The 19,837-nt window shown below is 44.7% G+C and overlaps 1 protein-coding gene across 1 annotated transcript in view; it reads right to left on the reverse strand.

Annotated features, from left to right (window-relative positions):
- Window positions 1-3,888: 3,888 nt before the first annotated feature.
- PRIMA1 (proline rich membrane anchor 1) overlaps window positions 3,889-19,837 on the reverse strand; it is a 48,512-nt gene continuing 32,563 nt past the window's right edge. The window contains exon 4 of the mRNA XM_035539717.1: window positions 3,889-3,988. Coding sequence (XP_035395610.1) covers window positions 3,889-3,988 — 100 coding nt within the window. The remainder of the gene's footprint in view (window positions 3,989-19,837) is intronic.

A 19,837-nucleotide genomic window follows, 5' to 3' on the forward strand; every position in this document is an offset into this window, starting at 1 on the left:
TTTGTTTTTGCAGCACCTACGCGAGGTGGAGATGCTTTCCTGGTCACACCTCTGTGGTGGGCCTGCGCCAGGAAGGGCCGCAGGGCCAAGGCTTCCTGCAACACACAGACACCTGAGCTCAGCCTTCCTCACGTTGTGGAGGACTGAGGAAACAACGCTTTGCAGCTCAGGCCCTTAAAGTGCAGTCTCTGCTTGTGTCTGCTAGTGGTGATGCTCGTAGAAAAGAAGAAATTTTGAGTTAATACTCTCCCTCAGACTGAACAAAGCGGTTTTCTGTTTTGCGAGGCTGCCTGGTGGTGATCAGAGGGGTCAGAGCACAGCAATTTACTTCTGTCTAGAAACAGGCCACCTTCACATCTGCCAAGGATATGGCTATTTTGTGAATGGAGCTTTACAGGACCTTTCTGTGCCTGATATTTTGGTGGCTAAAAATAAACTTGCAATGCTTGTAGAGCTGTATTTTGAGTTGCCAGTTCCCCAGATCCAGGGTCACTGCTCAGTGAGGCCCTTATCCATCAAGACCTTTCCTTTCCATTTGTATTTAATTATAGTACAATAAGGAAGCACAGAAGGCTGTTTTAGAAAAGCATCCCGAGTAGTCTGTGGAGTGTTAAACAAACCCTTACGCCATATGAGAAAACTTCAAAAATCATTCCCCAGAGACACTGCCTTTCTGGCCTCAGTTTTCTGAAGACTTAATCTGCTTCCAGCATACTTCTCCGAGTGACTTTCTGAAGATCACCTTAAATTTTTGGTGCACTGTATTCAACTGTATTTGGATGCCCAGGATTCTACATTCTGCAGCAAAACTGCCCTGTAAAGAATTTCTTGTCTCTCCCAGCCATGCAGCTATGTAAGTGCTGAGAACAAGGACTCTGGAGAAGCAGAGAGGAGCAACTCCCAGCCTGTCTGCTGCTGCTGCTCTTCTGTGGGCAGTGGATTAATGAAACACACTGGGGATTGTTTGCTTATGAAATACCTTGGGAAGTGTGAGTATTATGGTGATGATGTGCCCAAATATATTTATTTAATATCAGCGTGTTGGATATGATGACAGTGTAACCCCGCCTATGCAAATAAGATACATATACATCTCTCAAAATACTGCCGCAGAGCTGTTAAGTATTTTTATCTTGACTACACAGATGGGTAAACTGAGGCACAGAGAGGCAAAATTACTTGCTAGTAAACAGCAGATCAGTGGCAGAGTTGGAAATAGATGCCGGTCCCCACGTGTGGCTCCTTGAAACGTGTTGCCTCCCTGCTCTGCACGAAGCCTGAACATTTGTGTTCCACTGAAGAGACCTCCAGGGCTTTAGGGGAGGTTTGCTTGTGGGTTATGTCATACACCACAGTTTTCTCTCAGTGAGGACATTTTACCATTGACATCACTGAAAATAAGACAGCATCCAGTGACCATCTCTTTAGACTTTTTCTTGCAAAAACAGACACATTCTGATGAACGTAATGAGCTACAAATCCCTTTTGTGATTTTGGCCTTTCAGAACATACCTTTAAAGCTTTATTAGGAAATAAGTAAAATCAACAACCTTTAGGAGAAAGTGCTAATCCTGAGTCCGTATCATGCTAAACTCATCTGCATTCATACTTATACTCTCAGCTAAACATGCAACCAGTCTCAAACTATGACACATTTAGGCAGAAACAACTGGAGTAAAAAAAGAAAGGCAAACATAGGTAACTACACCAAAATAAATATTATAGCTTTAAAAATATTCTAGAAATATACTTGCAATATTTTTATTATAGTATTTAGGGGCTAAGTGCTTTAGGCAATCAACATTTGGGATACTAGACTCAAAATGTAAATTCTGTCATTTTAATCCCACTTTGGATCTAAGAGCATATCACTGTATCTTGTGCAAGCACACAATATAAATATGGCAGGAAATGATCGTAGTCTTGGGCAAAAGGTTACTTATTCCCTTTCACTTTTATAACTTACTTCTCAAGAAAGTCTAGCCTTTAAAAATAATTTTATGTAGCTAAACTTCTACATAATGATGACAGGCTAAAAAGCTAAATGAATAACTCCATAAAATTCTCAACAGCGGTATATAGCAGCATTTCATTTTATCATTGAAAAGATACTTATATTTACATATATCCTATTGTTCAATAGGTAATAGAAAACTAGAGATGGGCCTGAGCTGAAAATGCTGATTCAAGCATCCCGGAGTTTTTTCAGAGAAGGTCTGCAGAACATCGTCTTCCTCTACCATCAGGCCAAGCTCTACATCCCAGAGATAGACCAAATGCAGACAGGACCACGTTCAAAATCAAGATCTGCTTTCTGCAGTTCAGGCACATCCTTACACAAAACTGAAAGCATCGGTGTGTTGCATTTCCGATGGACGCGACGGTTGGGGAACAGCCACATCCCGGACCAGGGCCAGGTTGGCCCCTGGGAGTTACTCACAGACACAGAGACCCAGTGGCATTGGTGCTTGATGTCCAGACAGGAAGCCAGGGTGGACGTTTCTCTTTCACTGCGTCGCTACTTTCAGCACAGAGGTAAATGGAGACATACATGTGGAGGTGTGACACAAATGAAAGTTTTCAGGGGGTGGGTAAAGACCAGCGGCTCGGCCAGTCCTATCGTCTTTATCCTAGGGGTTGCTTACTGAGTCTAACCTGAGATCCTAAATGAAATGGATTTGGGTGGATTCAGCTTTGCTTAAAGTAGTCTGCAATCCATGTCATGGAAAGTACATCACTAAGCTATTACGCTGAATTTGGCACAACTGGCAGTCTCTGCCCAGGAGAGGCAGAGACTGAGTTAACATGGGCACAACCAGCTTACAAGGCCCTCAAAAATGGTCCTCCAGGCCAGCTCTACAACGTCCTTGGTGGGTCATTTCACCAGACTTGGCACTTTCAGGAAACAACACTCATCAGTGAAGGAAAAGGACTTCAAAGGGCTGCTCATCCCCTCTACAAAGTCCCGCCCAAATGCTCACTCCAAGATGTAAACAAAATGTTTCATGTAGGGGTTTCCCTGGCAAATCAGTGCGATGCAACCATGAGGAAATGTGGGAAACATGGGGAAACTTTCACAAAGGAAGGACTTTTAAAAGATAAAAAGTATGTGGTGTGGAAAAGGAGGCTTACTATAAAGTAATAATGTTCAAAGCACCTCTTAATAATATCTCTCTTTCATTAGCAATGCTAATTGCTAAAGTAATATATTTTGATTTCTTTTGCCTGAAAAGTCTTCAGCCATGGAAATTGCATAGTCACCAGACCACAGATGAATTTCCTGGTCACAAGTTCAGTCACAAGTTCATCCAACTTTTGGTTCCTTGATGGCTTAACAGATTTTTTTTCTCCTTTTTAATAATGAAATAATAAAAATGATAAGAATGAGTGAAGTATAATTATACAAAGCTGCTAGGTTCTAGGTGAAAACACTGCATGGGCTGGAGAAGCATATAGGTGATAGCTTCCACCCTTGACCCTCAGACACATTTATAATAAGCTGCTGCCACTCCAGCAGATCACCTTTTCCTTGAAAGACCCTATTTAAGGAGCTTTTTGTGGGCACCCAATTCAAAATAAAAAGTGGGTGAAGAGGAAGCAGGAGGCATCGTGACGTTGCTTTCACGAGATGCAGCATGCAATGCCTATGCCTTTGTGATGCTTTTTCTCTGGGCAGCCTGGACAGGCGAGTTTATCCTCCTTTGGAGAAGCAGCAAGCCTGAAGAGCTGCCTGCTTTTCTCTTCTGAGTCACTGATGCGTGCGCTATTTCTGAAATGAAGTCTGTGGCCACAGAGCACCCTTTGGTGCCTTATTTCACCCACCTTGCATACTCCATGCGTGTGCTTTAAAAGTTTACCACCTCCTGCACCTCAGTGGGGTTTCAGGGATTATACGACCGCACTGTTGTCAACTGTTTTGTTGTTTTGGGAGGAGGTCATTGCATATTCAGCCCGACTGGTTCCATTCTCTTCTTTTCTCATGGGTTTCCTTTGGTAATCCCAGGTTCGGTGATGAATAGGTAGGGTGGGGGGAGAAGAAAGGACACAGATAAACATCTTCTTTGTCAATACAGAAAATCAAGGACATTTAAGGTGTATTATAACAGCGAATATTTCCTCTGTTTTCCCTTTCTGAGCACAGGTCAAATCAGCAGTTAAATTTTGTCAAGCCTGATGATTCAGCTGTAAGGTGTGGGGTCTGGTCCTAAGCCACATTCTGGACTGTTGTTCTCCTCATGTCAGCTTACGTATAGACACTGGTGTGTGTGTTGCATGAAATGAAAGCTGCTGGAAGGAGAGCCCTCCTGCATGGGGCCATGTATGTTCCCAGCTCTCCACCACCACCTTCATCCCTGGAACTCAGGCACTGGTTGAGGATCTACCTTGGGCCAGTCCTGGGCCTTTCGCCTCAAAGTGCCACATCATTCAAACTGCAATGATGGCCAGTCATGTCCACTGAGGACCCAGCTCACTCAGCAGTCATTATAAAACCACTGTGTTCAGTCACTAGGAGAGGACTTGTCTGAGCAGGTGTCAATATGTACATCTGTGGTAACCAGGCTAGACTCTCTTCACAGTCAGTGGACAGAAAGAGGTACTTTTAAAACATGATTCACATCACCTTAAGTGGATACCCAAAATATGTCAGAGGCATTCCTGTTTCTCCGTATGGCCTGTGAAGGAGGCCTAGTTTACTAGTTCAACCGGAGAAGTCCGTCTAAGTGTTGAAGCTACTGACTGAAAACACAGTTCCTGCTGTGATCTGCCAGTCCCCCAACACCAACCACTGAAGCATCTCCCTTTGTATTTAGTGGTCATTGGCACCATTTGGTAACACTGTCTAGATCCAACAATGCTAATCATGAGGCAATTCAGCAAATGCTCAGCAAGTGCAGAAAACCAACAAAAATCTGCAAATCACTGAGCAAAAGCATCTTCTCTGGGATTTTAAAGTGACTCTGAAAGGGAAGTCCTGAGCATAAGTCCTATAACAGACCATGTTACATCATGGATTATTTCCTCCACAATTTCTCTCCTCAAAAGTGGCATAGCCTTTATTTAAAGACAAAGTTTTACACACAGTAAGAGGCAAAAGCTCTGTGCTTTCCACGTAGATACCGCATACATTAGTGCCTTGAGTTCAAGAGGCTTGTAAGGGCAAAAAGAACACTACATAAACATGTATAATGTAACATTTTCTGCTGTTGTTCTTGGCATTATTTAACAACGCAAACATCAATTAATAAAAATAGCTAAGCACATTTAATTTCAGCAGATAAAGGCATTAGTGAAAGGTTTATGAAGAATGACTACAGGAAGATAAATTTGTTTCTCTTGTAATGTTGAAGAAAATAACTCTGACTATGGTATCTTACTCCCTGGTAAGGGTTAAGGCTTGTTAATATTAGCTGTGGTTTCAGCTGTTAAGAGAATGAAAATGGAAGGGAAGGTGAGCCTAAGAACTCGATTGAACCCCTTTTCAGCTGTTAACATGCTGTGTCTGCCTGTATCTGACATGAGATCCTGAGGCTCTGTCTTTCATACCATTGTAAAGCACCCATCCACTCCACCACATCCCTCAGGAGAAATGCAGAGGCAACATTCCACTCATTTTCTCCTGTTTACCCCTTCTTTCTCTATTTTGCTGTCCTATGTGTTTCTGCCCTCCACCCCTCCCCCCCCCCTTTTCATTCCCTGTCTGGCCTCTTTCTTTCTTCAAGAATTATCTTCCTCTCATGTTTATCTACATTTTTCTTTTTTTTTTTTCTAGAAGTGATTTCAAGAATGGCCAAGAGAAAAGAAAGTTTCAGTCCTCCTGAAACTCTGCTCTGTTTCCCTTCTGCCCCTTTTTTGACTTGTGCTTCTGGTCTCCAGGAGCTCTTTTACCTCCCCTGCCTGGAGCCTTGTTTGTTTGGAGTCTCCTCTCCGACAGTGACACCTCTCTGGAGAAGCTGCCTGTGATATTGTATGACCTATACTAGAATGCACCAGAACTTATTTTTTTCAGAGCCTGAAAATAGCAGAATGGAGATTTTACTGGGGTTCTGCTGTCTCTCTGCAGCCCCAACATCCTCATCTGCCTTATCAACTGCTCAGGGTAAGTGTGAGTGAAACAGAGCAACTGTCTTGGGTCTCAATGAAATGGCAATTTGAGGTGTTTATTTATATAGAATCATAGAATCTTTCTGGTGTTTTGCAATTTTTAAGCCACACTTTGGCATTAAGGCACTAGCTCTTCCAATGTTGCCAGCTCTGTGTGTCACTACCTCTTTTTCCCCTCAAATTTTGTTGGCTGTTGAGATCACAGTATACCCTTTTCCTCTTATACACCAAGGAGAACCCTATTACCCTATTCTGAGCCTGATAAGTAGGTTATGCATGATCTTCCTATATGTAGTATCCCAAGCCCCTTTCAGATGAAATGCTGTAGCCTTGTATTTATGCATTTTCATTTCAGGGTTGCTCTTCACTGGCAGGGAGGGATGGGTCAAATTAGTGAGGGAACAAGCAGGGAACTATTCGTATCTGACATACTCACTTGGTGGCAGGCGAAACAGGCTGTTTGCTAAGCGGTTTGCACTGCTTTACGGTATGATTTGCTACACATCATGCTTTGATGTTTAGCAAGCAAATTGGTGCACTCTTCATGCATAACATCTGTGAATGAAAAGTAAATGCAACTCTGCACTGCTTAGTACACGCCTGAAATGATGCATCTGAGTCCATAATGAGCTCTCCACCATGTATGCATTAATTTGCATGAGTCCTAAAATCAAGAAAGCATCAAACAGCCATTTAATAGTGCATTTCCCAAGTTAAACTTCCATTTCTGATGAGGTTCTGATCACATTTAATGATAAATCTTGTTTGTCCAGGAAATTCATATTGGCTTGTACCAGCTCTCTGCAGAGTCGTGTGTAAAGGTCAATGTACAATGCACAGTCAAACAGAATTTGTAGGTTTTTGTCTTCAGGAAAGCTCTTAGAGAAAGTCTGTGTTTTAACCTGGCAGGCAGCTAAGCACCACAGAGACATTCACTCACTCCCCCTCAGTGGGATGGGGGAGAGAAATCGGAAGAAGGTAAAATTGTGGGTTGAGATAAAGACAGTTTAGTAGAACAGAAAAGGAAGGGAAAATAATAATAATAATATAATAATAATAATGAAAATACAAAACAAAATATGAACAATGCAATTGCTTACCAACTGCTGATTGATGCCCAGCCTGTCCCCAAGCAGTGGCTGACCCCTTCTGGCTACCCCCTACCCCCCAGTTTTATTGTTCAGCATGACACCATATGGCATGGGATATCCCTGTGGTCAGTCTGGGTCAGCTGTCCTGGATGAGTCCCCTTCCTGCACCCCCAGCCAGCAGGCTGGGCAGCATGAGAAGCAGAAAAGTCCTTGGCTCTCTGTAAGCACTGCTCTGCAAGTACTGAAAGACTGGTGTTAGCACATGGGGGAAAGGAAGGTGATCAGGAGTAGTCGGCATGGATTCACCAAGGGGAAATCATGCTTAACCAATCTGATAGCCTTCTATGATGGGATGGCAGGCTGGGTAGATGAGGGAAGATCAGTGGATATTGTCTACCTTGACTTCAGCAAGGCTTTTGACACTGTCTTCCACAACATCCTCACAGGCAAGCTCAGGAAGTGTGGGATGGATGAGTGGACGGTGAGGTGGACTGAGAACTGGCTGGACAGCAGAGCTCAGAGGGTTGTGATCAGCAGTGCAGAATCTAGTTGGAGGCCTGCAGCTAGTGGTGTCCCCCCCAGGAGTCCTGGTGGACAAGAAGTTAACCATGAGCCAGCCACATGCCCTTGTAGCCAAGAAGGCCAACAGTATCCTGGGGCCGTATTAGGAAGAGTGTTGCCAGCAGGCCAAGGGAGGTGATCCTGCCCCTCTACTCAGCCCTGGTGAGGCCTCACCTGGAGTACTGGGGCAGTTCTGGGCTCCCCAGTACAAGAGGGACATGGAGCTACTGGAGCGAGTCCAGAGGAGGGCTACTAAGATGATCAGGGGACTTGAGTATTTGTCATATGAGGAGAGGCTGAGAGAGCTGGGCCTGTTTAGCTTGGAGAAGGCTAAGAGGGAATCTTATCAATGTGTATAAATATCTGAAGGGAGGGTGTCAAGAGCATGGGACCAGACTCTTTCCAGTGGTGCCCAGCAACAGGACAAAAGGCATCGGGAACAAATGGAAACACGGGAAGTTCCGGCTGAATATAAGGAAAAACTTCTTTACTGTGAGGGTGACAGAGCACTGGAACAGGTTGCCCAGGGAGGCTGTGGAGCCTCCTGCTCTGGAGATATGACTGGATTCAATCCTGTGCAATGTGGTCTAGGTGACCCTGCTTGGCAGGGGAGTTGGACTAGATGATCTCCAGAGGTTCCTTCCAACCTCAACCATTCTGTGATTCTGTGCTACCAGCATTATTCCCATCCTAAATCCAAAACACAGCATCATACCAGCCACTATGAAGAAAATTAACTTTATTCCAGCTGAAACCAGGACAAGGAAACACAGTTTGGGGCACATGATCCTTACTAGTCACAAAACTCAGCTGGTATACTTGACCAAACCCTCCCTGCCAGCTTTTGCTGCTGGTATAAATTCAGCACAGATGTAGGTCTATGTCTGTAATGCAGTTCTGCTGGTAGAGTACTACGGGAGGGTTTGTTCTCGTTTGTCTCATTTGCACACATTTAAAAAAATATGACTTTTTAGAGAAAATCAATCAAAGACTGAGCAAACTGTTCATTTAATCAGGACTTTATTATGCCATTTTGCTCATAGCCATATTGAAGCATTGAGGAGAATCAGATCACCTAGCAATCGGAATAGAAGCTTTGTCCAGAAGAGTGAACTGCAATGGAGTTTAAAAGACACATCCAAGCCCACATGCTCTTACTTCTCAAGGTATTTTGTGCTTTGAAGATATGAGATTTTAGAATAAAAAAGTGGCTTCATAAGACGACTGAACCCTGCAAACCTAATAGTTTTCTACTGCCTGCCTCCATTGCAATGTCTCTGTTGAGTGCTGGTGCCCCATGGCCAGCATTCAGGAAAGATGGACCCCGGGGAAACCCAGCCCAGCTAAGAGGGGTTGACCTTGGGCTGGCAGCAGAACACTGTAGGAATCTTAAGTTCATCTCCTGCTGGGGCTCTGATGCTCTACTTAGCACTGCCAGAATGCCTGCCACCGCTTGGGATTTGCTGAGGGAAATGTCTACTCTGCTTCTTACAAATTGGGAATAGAGTATAATTTTCCTTTTAAAAAGCAGTCAGAGGAAAAGCCACTTTATCCTCCCTGCTGTGTGTTTGAGGAGATGCCCAGTGCTCAGAAGACCACAGTACAAGTCCAAGTCTTTCCTGAATAGTGGTACAAAATTGTAAATTGCACTTAAGAGGTTCTATAGGACAAGATAAACAGCTGGAGACCTGTTCTACCACAAGTGACACCATGACTCATGAGCCCCTCCTGTGTTGTTGGTGACTGGTTGTGTGGGTGCCTGTCGCTCCCCAGGGCAAAGCGACAGAAGGGAAGAGGCATACCAGGGAGTCGAGACGTATCACTTGTACGTGCAATGACTTCAAAGCTGCTCTCTATAAGGATAAATATTTCATTAGCTATCAACACATAAAAATTAATGATTTTCAGTGAAACTGGCTCTCATACAACACATCCATTTGCTTTTATAGGATCGGTCTATCCTCATGGGTCTTCAGTGTACAACAGATACATCCAAGCTGTCTAGGTACCACTAGTGATCCAACAGTAGCAGCATCGTCTTGAGTTGAAATGGGGTAGATACCTGGTAACTATATTTTCACTCAGCTTCATTCCTCCCAGGCTTGAATGTTAGCAATACCTGTGGCAGCTATGCTTAGAGCTCTTGGCAAGACTTCAATGCTGGAAGCCCAGACAAGATAATATGTGGACTACTGTCACACTTCAAAAAATCCTTATTTAGCAGATGCAGGTAGGAATGGAAGAATAAATTTTGTACACAGTTAGTAGACCGTCTCTCTCAGTAACCTGAATGCTTATAAGAATGCAAAGTAAGTGAATGGAGGGTGTTTACATCTCAGCACCGTGGGCGTTCATCAAACAGCAGCTTGATTCATGCTGGGCATCAGCTACCAGAGATGAATCAGTTCCCATAATAGCAACTGGTGGGAGAAGCAAACTTGCTTTCTAAGACTGTTTTGTGAACAGGACCCCTGCTAGAGAGACTCAATGCACTGAAGAAAGTTGCTTTCTGGGACACAGCTGTCGAATCTAGAAAGCTTGTGTGCAGCCACCCACCATGTGCCTTGCCTTGTGACTAACCCGGGCTGGGCAGCCTGGCGCTGTGGCCCGGCCATACAGCACTTGTGTTTCCCAAAAAGGGAAGGCTACTTCTCTGGAGATTGTTTTCAGACTCATGGAAAGGGAGTCACATTCTGACTTCCATTTGTCTGTCTGAGAGGGATCAGAAAAGTTCAATCTGGATATTTTTTATTTGACAATATAAAGATAGAAATCAAAAGAGGAGGCCCTAATGAAGAACATTCTTCGTCAGTTTTTCTCTATTAAATTAGTTAACAGCCATATGTGGACCATCAGTCTGTCCAGAAAACAAGCAGCATACTACTCATTACTCGTAGGAAGAGGTTACTAGTTCAGCTACTTCCCACGTACAGAGCAAATGTTTTACAGTTATATTAAAAAGCACCTCCATCTGGACATGTTACTCAATTAGTCTCCTACGTGCAGAAGGGGAGAAGATCTGTACAAGTGCATGCGCTAGAACCAGTATGCAAACCAGAAAAGTCTCTTTCACAGCACTGCCAGTCATGTTGCATCAATAGGCTTTGATCTAGCCCCAAGATACCATCTCCTAAGCAGAGTTTTTTGTTTTCTGGATATTCACAGGAGCATTTTCAAGCCCACAATTTACAGCTTTCTCAGCTCTCCCTCACAGCCAGTTTTAGCTGACCAATTTCTGTAGTATATTTAAGTGAGCTCTGCAGGCATGTGGGCGATTTCCATTTTGGGGTGTTTCACACTCCCCTGTGATAGTCAAATCCGTCTCGCTGTGCTCAGATTGAATGTCTAGCCTTTGCTGAGTGCTCCTCTCAGGGAAAACCATTTCCATATGGAGCCACTCTGCAGCTGTTCATCAGCACTTAGAGGCTGTTGGACTGCAAAATGCAGTGGGCAGATCTTTTGCAGCAGAGGTGTACCTACCCCAGCCTGCTGAAGTCACTCTGAGTCTATCTGAAGGGAGAATTTGGCCTGTTCAGATTGGAAGTAATTGGAGTAGATTGCTGAGCCACACATGAAATTTATGAAGTGGAGTTTAGTCCTCGTTTATTTTTGGTAGTGCACAGTCAAAGTAATTCCACAGGCTCTGGTGGACTTGAGCAAGATTTTTTATGAGGTAACAAAGAAAGATCTGTCCCTGGGAGACTGAAGTGATGTAATCCCATTGCCTACTCAGCCTTCATTTAAACTAGCTTCAAAATTATGCTCCTTACTTATCACCTACACAAAACCTATCTTAAGGAAGAGAAGCAGCTTTATTATTGGACTATTAACTGAGGTAATTGATAAAAGTACTTTCAGTGACCCCTCATTCTTTGCGCTCCCTATAATGATCTTTAAAAGGTTTTATTGACTGGAGGGTATGACAGCTGATGTTATCCATTGGGTGTTTTCAGTGCAGAATACATCATCGATATGTTTTGATGACAAAAGGAAATAAAATGAATGGGCCTAATGTGAAACAATGAGCTCATGTTGCTGGCCTTTCAGCCTGGCAAAAAGCCACTAAATGGAAAAAAGAAAAAAGAGAGGTTTAATGCATGGAATGAAGGCACCCTGCTTCTAACAAAGCCAAAACACATCTGGAAGATGGCCAAAACCACAATCAAGCAATGCAGAAACTGCCTGATACTGTCAATATACATATAGCGCCCTGATAACTGGGACTGTAGGTAACTCTGTTGTGTTAGGCAGGGTCTGCCTAAGCTAGTATATAGCTTTAAGAGAGCAGCCAGCTCAAATTTCTCATGGAAGACAACAACAAAGTTTGAACTATTTAGTCTAATGAAAAGAAAGAGGAGATGGGATTGGTTTCAAGGAATACTGGAAAAAGGTTATTTAAAAGAAGAAATGGGAAGTAGACATGGGTAAATTTAAGCTGGAGATGCAAACAAGTTTCTTGCCCTCAGAAGAATAATGGTTTGAATTGGGATTGCTGGAGGAAGGAGCAGGGAGTGAGGGAAAACAACACGGCTTCAAGAAAGAGACCAATATGTTTATGGAAGAGATCAAATGCCACATTGCTCACAATACTGGGGGCACACGGGGAGACTCGAGCGTCTTGTTCCAGTGCGATGTTACTATGATGTTCAGGCTGCCACGCTGAAGAAGCAAAGCAGAAATACTGACTGCTTCATGTGTGACTTCAGTTACTCAGGGGCTGACTCCCAGTGACCACAGCAATACCTATGGCCAGAGCTGGACATGGGTTGGGTTGCTCCACATCATCACCCAGGGCTGGGTGATGGCTAGGAATAGGTTCAGCTGGATAAGAAAAGCAGCAGACTCTCTCCCATTTTGCTTTTTTTGTTGTTGTTTGTTTGTTTCCCATTTCATGCAGAGCAGTATTTCCTAGAGCCCTTCTGTGAACATCCTGCAAACTGGATGCATTGCTGGCGTTATATTGGCGTCTCACTAAAATCAAAGTCACGGGGCTTGTGCAGTGTTGGACAAAAACTGAAGACTGCCCCCAAAATGGACTGTGCACACTCTGTGGGCTCTTGTGCCCAGAAGCTGAACATATGCAGGTTTGGTCCTTGATTTCTGCATGTCTGTGAGAGCCCTCCATGACTCGCACAGAACTCAGCCATGCACATTCCCTGGAAGGAAGCAGCAAGCTCTGTTCTGCTCATCCACAATTTGCTGGTAATACAGAACCATGAGTGGAAGCCAAAATTTGAGATCTTCTTTCTCTTAGTCCTGTAACATTCTCCAGTCTTTCTGGTACAGTAAGAACAATGTTTATCACTGTTTAGCTCTTTCTGTCCTCAAAGTGCTTAACAAACATTAAGGAAATCTGGAGAAACATGCTTTTCAAGTGCCTAGCTGTATCAATCCTGATTAATACCTTTCTTGTTTTATAGACATCTAAACATACACACTGAACAACACATGAGAACTACCTAATTGCTCTGCTCAGCTACAGTGAGGCCAGAAAAAAGCTATTTATAAACTATTACTTAGCCGGGCTCCCATGTGGAATTTGTCCTTACAAAAAGACGTCTATCTGGGAAGTGGAGGAGGCGGTGCAGGAATCCCACACCACCTCTGGCTGTTGGTGTGCCATGTTCTATGCCAGGGGGACCATCAGTACTGGAAAAATGTGGGGATGGAATAATAAGGTGGCAGAGAGAGATGAGCAAGGGCTGCTCTCCACTGCTCTCCTCCCATCTCTGAAGGATGTTATGTCTCTCACCATCCAAGAAACTACAGATACTGCCATTCTAGGCACTGGACTTTTCCACCCCCAAAACAAAGTTGATCTGCTGTGCTACTTTGTGCCCAGATTTTTTGCTGAATGTAGATAACTATCTTGCTATTTGTTCCCTTGCAAACATGGGCAACAACTTGTGTGATGGACTTGATCCATACAGAAGAAATAGGCTACTGCTATTTCACAGAGTCATTTGAGCAGAGTTTCACAGAATTATTTAAATACTTGCATTCTGTGCAGCTGAACCAAAATTCTGTTGTAGAAATGTCTTTAATAGAAGAGTATCTGCAAGGCAACTAAATGCAAAGAGCTGAGAAGAAAAACAAAATTTGTAAAATAAACTGACCTCTGCGACTCTGGATCACTTTGCATTTGAAGCAATCTGTCCCTGCCACCAACTAGAGTAACACCACTGATTTCCAAGCAGCTGCTCCTAAATTTTTCCCATCAAGAAGAAAAGTCTGCAGAGCCAGACTTGGCTTTTTTGCAGGAAATATACAAACCCACCAAGCTGACTGCACACAGTGGTCCCAGCCTTCCTGTTCCCCAGGTGTGCAACTGGGCAAGCCCACGCAGAGGCACTGCAAGCAGCAAGTCCTATGCACCTTAATGTCTGCACAAAGATTTGGGTTTGTGTAGTTTGGGAGCTAAGTAGGTTTAGCTAATTTTAAGTGGAGACAATTTCTGAGGAAGGATTTGAGTTCAGCCAGTCTCCGTACTCAGAAGAGCACAGGGCTCTCAGGGTTCAGAGCAACCGAAGGGAAGAGCCAGGTTAGCGTGCAGTTACTGCTGCTTGGGGGAATTAATGTCTTTTGCAATGTTTCTCATCACTGCCTCAAAACACAGACACCAAAGAAGGCACTCCACTATTTCTCTGTCTGGGGCCTTTTTGCAAGGATGGTTTAAGGCAAAGGCTACAAAGAGGAATGACCCTATCTTTCCACTCTTAACTTACACACAGTTGGGATCAGACCCTTCGCTTCTCTCTGTGCTTCACTCCATCACCTGTCATTAGCTTGGGCAATGAATGCTGTGACGCTCCGACAACAGGCCACTCCAAAAACACCATCTGACATAGATGTTTAGCCAACAATGCTCCAAGCTGGACAAACTGGCAGCATTGTCCTCCAGCCTGGTGGTACTGAAGGCATGACCACATGCCTGCTGACCACAGGAGCACCGCAGCAACGAAGCAGGCATGTGGCAGAGCAGGGCCACCCGGGCAGACACCATCTTCTCCCACCCCCAGCTCTGCCCACGCTGACCTAGTGCACGTCTCGCCCTCACGGCGAGTCTCTCCCGAGCAGGGAGCTGCGTGCTGCTTAGCAACTCGGAAGTGTTATAAATATTTAGCAGTAAGTACTGGGGTCCGGAGAGGGAAGGGCAGAGGGAGCAGAAACCAGGCCGCACAGCCGCACAAGCAGCAAGGGGCTGAAGGGCAGCTGCGAGCAATTGATGTGTGCCCAAGAAGGACTGCAGCTGGGCACGGGGGACCCTGTCTGCACCCACTGCACCCCGGTGGTGCAGCTCTGTGGCAGCAGCCCCACAGCAAGGCGGGGGGCCACGTGGTGTGGCCCGCTTTGGACGGCACAAGGCCCATGAAGGAACTGCCGGGGTCCTCCCAGGGAGGGCTCGATGGTGCCCATGTGTGTGGGTGGGCACAATCCTGGCTCTTCTGGCTCTTTTTGTGCTGCAGCAAGAGGGTGGGTACCAGGAAGGGCAGAAATGCTGGAGCCGCGGCCTCCCCTCTGCTGGGCTGGCTTGGCACCCCCGCCCTGGTAACTGGTTAGAGGGAGATAGACGGGACTTGAAATTCTGTAGGCTTATTCAGAAAGAAAAGCAGGGTGACAGTGATGAATCAGGCCCATGCTTCCCTGGCTTTCTCATTCTGACTTTTGGGGTTTTACAGCTCCTGCAAACCCGCCGTGTCTGCTGAAGACACGGGGAGCTGCGGCTGTTCAGACACTGGAGAAAACAGGCTCCGCTCCTTTGACTCCAGATGCACTGCAAATCCTCTGTGGGAAGGAAAAGGATAAAGCGATAAAGGCACCCAGCAGGTTCCTAGGGGATTCTTTTTGTGTAGAGAGAATTTCTGGGTGATACGGAGCTAGAGCAACTGATTCCCACCCCGCCGCAGTGCCATGGGTACAATTTCCTCTGCACCATACAGCAGATTGTACTGGGCAACCCAGGCTGCTGGGTTTTCGCAGGCTGTAACAAATGCAGACCTAAGCTCAGGTGCCCCCAATAACCCTGCCAGAAACTTTCCCTAGATGTCTCAGCACACTGTCCCAGGTACCTCTCAGACTCAGCTGTCAGTTTTCAGCAGCAGGGTCAGCCGCAAGTGCCCTCATGTCAACATGAAAAGGGGGAAATTTAAAAGGTAAATGAATTTCTAAGAAATTGAACTTTATTTCTTTGCCTTGAGAGGTTTTGAATATGTAAGAGTCCTAAATTTAAAGTCAGTTTTTAGACTGGTAGGTGAAGAGAACATACGAGGAGGTGAAAGCACCATTTTAAACCCCTATCTCATATTTATTCATATTACTTCAGAGGTCATGGCTTCAAGAGGAACACCACGTAATAGAGAAGTCATTGTAAAATCATCCAAACTGACAAATCTCCTGTTGGTTTCAAAGCTCCAATATCTGCCTGTATCTTCGAATATTGCTGGGATAAATTTCAGGAATATTTCAGCCAGTACTACTAGACTAGCATGAGCATCACACAGGTGAAATCAGTTGGGCTGAGGCAGTTACTGTAAAATACTTGCATCTAGTGCAGGATTTCTGCCCACTTGATGTGCTACCCTCATCCACAGCAGAAAACAGAAAAATGGCAGGCTCATTTCTGTTAACAGTGACAAGTTAAATGACCACAGGATTGACCATAATGGTCTACAGATTGCTGTTGGCATCTTTTTCAGTACATCACAAATTAGGAGTGAATAAATGAAAAAAATATCCATTGGAGAGTATTCTGTGCAATGCTTGGGGAATTTGTTTTACATTGGTGGCTGCAGCCTCCTGCAGGCTTCTAGCGATCCCTGTTTTGAGGAAATAGGGGTATGTTTTAATCATTTATGACAGCAAACTTTCTCCCTACTAATATGCACTTGGGTATAACTTGTGAAAGAAAGATGGACAGAGAAATGTCCCTCTGTAATAATTATGCAAACATGCATTGCTTATAAAAACCCCAGACTGACAGCGCCAGAGCAGAGCCTGCTGCTTACCTGATGAACACACACACCGCACAGGCAACAGCAAAGCAAACTTTCCTGCAAAGCGCTGCCCGTGCAGCTTGGCCCAGCCTTCTCTCCAGATGAAAGGCTACTTTATCCACTCCACTCATCAGCCCTTGATCTGTCAAATGAACCTGCTAACAAGCAGTAGAAATACTTCTGGTGTTCTGCTTCAAAAACAAGGCCAACCTTTTTTTGTCTTGATGTACCCAAAAATCATTGGACTGTACTAACTTAAGTGCCCCTTTTCAAACTCCCCAGTGGTGCCATTGAGTCACCAGGATCAATACAGCTGAGCTCTGGCAACAACACTGGATGTGGGTCAAGTTTTAAAGCTGTTCAACAGCTTGTCTCAAATATGCTAGCCTGGAAATCGCTGAGCAACCAACATGCAGGCTTGGGGCTCTTTGGAAGAATAACTGCTTTTCTTTTTACACAAATTTCATCAAATAGGACTACACTTAATAAGTAGTGTTAGCTATTGATATCTCTGTGGAGATACTCAAAATTTGGCTGGACGCAGTCCTGGGCAACCTGCTCTAGCTGACCCTACCAGAGCAATAGGTTGGACTAGATGATCTCAAGTGATCCCTGCCAACCACAACCACCCTGCGGTTCTATGAACTCATTGCTTGATAGTTAAAAAACGGGATCTCCTGCAGCAGGACTGGTTGCTCATAATATTTAATTTGTTGTTTGTAGATCATCTGCAGCCTCATCCCAGGATGGGAATAAATTCACCACTGGAAGGGGGGTAGGCAACACACAGGGAGTTTGACTGTGGTTAGAGGTGCTCAGTGGTAGATACCAAACCTGTTGCTGGTAAGCGTCGACATTCAGCCAGCAGAAAAGGTACTCAGGCTACAATGTGACTGTCTTTTTGCTCTTCCAGAATTTTGGAGTTTGTTTTTCTTTTGACTGCCCTTAGTGACATTCTCAGGCCTTTCCAATGAAGACCATATGCCCCTTTGAAAGGCACTTCCTAGGGGTTGACCCCTTTTGCAGTGCCAGACTGGTTTGACATTAGGAAAGTGCATCAAAGCCACACAGATCTGCTCCCACAGACCCTCTTCTTCCCTTTGAGCGTCCCCCACTCAATCCAAACTTTTTAACCCAGCTCTTCCACCAACTATACTACTTCATCTAATGAGTAATTACCATCTTGCCAGCCATCTGCTGAAAATCAAGGCACCATTTCAGTGCAAACCCATCTAATGTTTCGGGGAGAACAGAAGAGATTAACAGTCTTGATTCATCTTGACCTGTCTGTTGTCTGTCACGCTGCACATATCCACTTTACAGCAACTAAGTAGACTAGGCCACTCTTCTGTCTTCTCTCCCCATACTAAAAACCATTGTTTTGTTGCAATAAATAACGATTCTGGACTAGACTGTGCTTAGCCTCAGTGCTTCTCATAACAGATGGCCACATGGAGGACTACACTGTCCTTGCTCTTGGGGGTACGAGTGGTACAAAATGTGCTGGGGGAGAAGTTGGGGGCCATGGCCTGCCAGGCAGGACATACACCTCTGCACCATGGGACACGTTTGTCACACACAGTGGCTCATCACAGCTCTCACTCCCACTTTTTGTCCTCTTAAAGAAAGAAAGCCTTTTCCCCTTGTAAGCACCTGCTTCGTTTTGTTAAACAAAGCCAACCTCCTGAAGCCTGCTCCAACTACTGAAATTAGATCTTGCAGTACATGGGGTCCATAAATCGTAGGGCAATGCTGAGTACCCTAGAAAATACCTGAGCAATGAATTTTAAGACAGTGTAAATATGGCCTGTCATTTTATTTCAGTACAATGCTTTCTTCCATTTAATTGTTATTTGAAGGTGAACTCACCACCTATTTAAGGAAGTGCATATGTAGGCATTTATGGCACCTCTCTCTCAGGCTATGAGACACATACAAAACTGTTGTGGCTTGAAAAAGTTAGAATTGTGAATAAAAGACATATTATGTGAAACTTTGCTATCATCAACCTGCTTTCTCTGCTGACTTAGCAAGACAGCTCTTTGTCAGCAAACCCTGTGGTACAGCTGGGAGCAGAGCTATCTGTCCTACCTAAAACCCAGCAGAGCCAATGAGTCGCATCCCTAGGCACTATGAGCTGCTCACAGGTCATCTCAGACTGTATGGATATTCTGGAGATACTAACTGCAGGCTTTTCACATATTGGAAAGCATCCTAAACACCTCCTGTCAGGTTGCGCAGCCTGCACATCAGCTGGCATAGAGACCTGGATGCTCAGCTTTGCCCTTGCTTTTGAGACTTGAGAGATGGCTCCAGTATCTTAATGTTATACAGAGCCAGGGATTTATTTTTCCCTTTTATGTAAATATCTTACTCCCCTCATAGCAAGACACTGACACACCAGTGAGCTGCAAAAATAGGATTACAAAATGCGAGTCCCGCTCTCCCCCGTTTCAGCTGTTTATTTACCAAACTACTCTTGTTAATCCTCTTTACTGCGTTTCCTTCCCACTTCCCTCCAGTCTTACTGTCTTACCATGGTTCAGGTGCTTACATGGTAAGTAGATGTTGAAAAAAGCTCAGGAGGCAGCCACCTCCAGAGCTGATTAAGAGGCACAGAGCTCCACAGATTGTTTTGGAAGCTGCACTGATTTTTGCCAGATGAAGATTTGTTAGAGCTGCTTGCATTCATAGAGCTCTCACCCAAGTCCAGTCCACAAACCATGTAATACTGAAATGACCTTGCTTCCTCCAGCCTATGCTAAAGTATGAATTATCCTTGGACCCCCTTCTTTTACTTCTTGGTGACTGTATTCCAGGGGAAGAGAAAGGGCGGTAGATTTTTAGATGGAGAAATGCTGGAGAAATACCTGAGGTAGCCCAGACTTGGAACCAGTAATTCACCTGCTCATTCAGTCATGGTATGTGCTACAGAAATTGCTGGCTGCGAGGGCATTTTCCTTACCCCTGAAATGAGAAGTCCCACTGCCTATAATGGATCTGAGCCCTGGCCAGTGGTTACGTCTCTCATAGAAATCTGCAAACAAAAGGTGTCACAGACTCTGATTACTGCCTGCACAAAGTGCCAAA

This window comes from Cygnus atratus, chromosome 5, assembly GCF_013377495.2.
Source record: "Cygnus atratus isolate AKBS03 ecotype Queensland, Australia chromosome 5, CAtr_DNAZoo_HiC_assembly, whole genome shotgun sequence".
Lineage (NCBI taxonomy): Eukaryota > Metazoa > Chordata > Aves > Anseriformes > Anatidae > Cygnus > Cygnus atratus.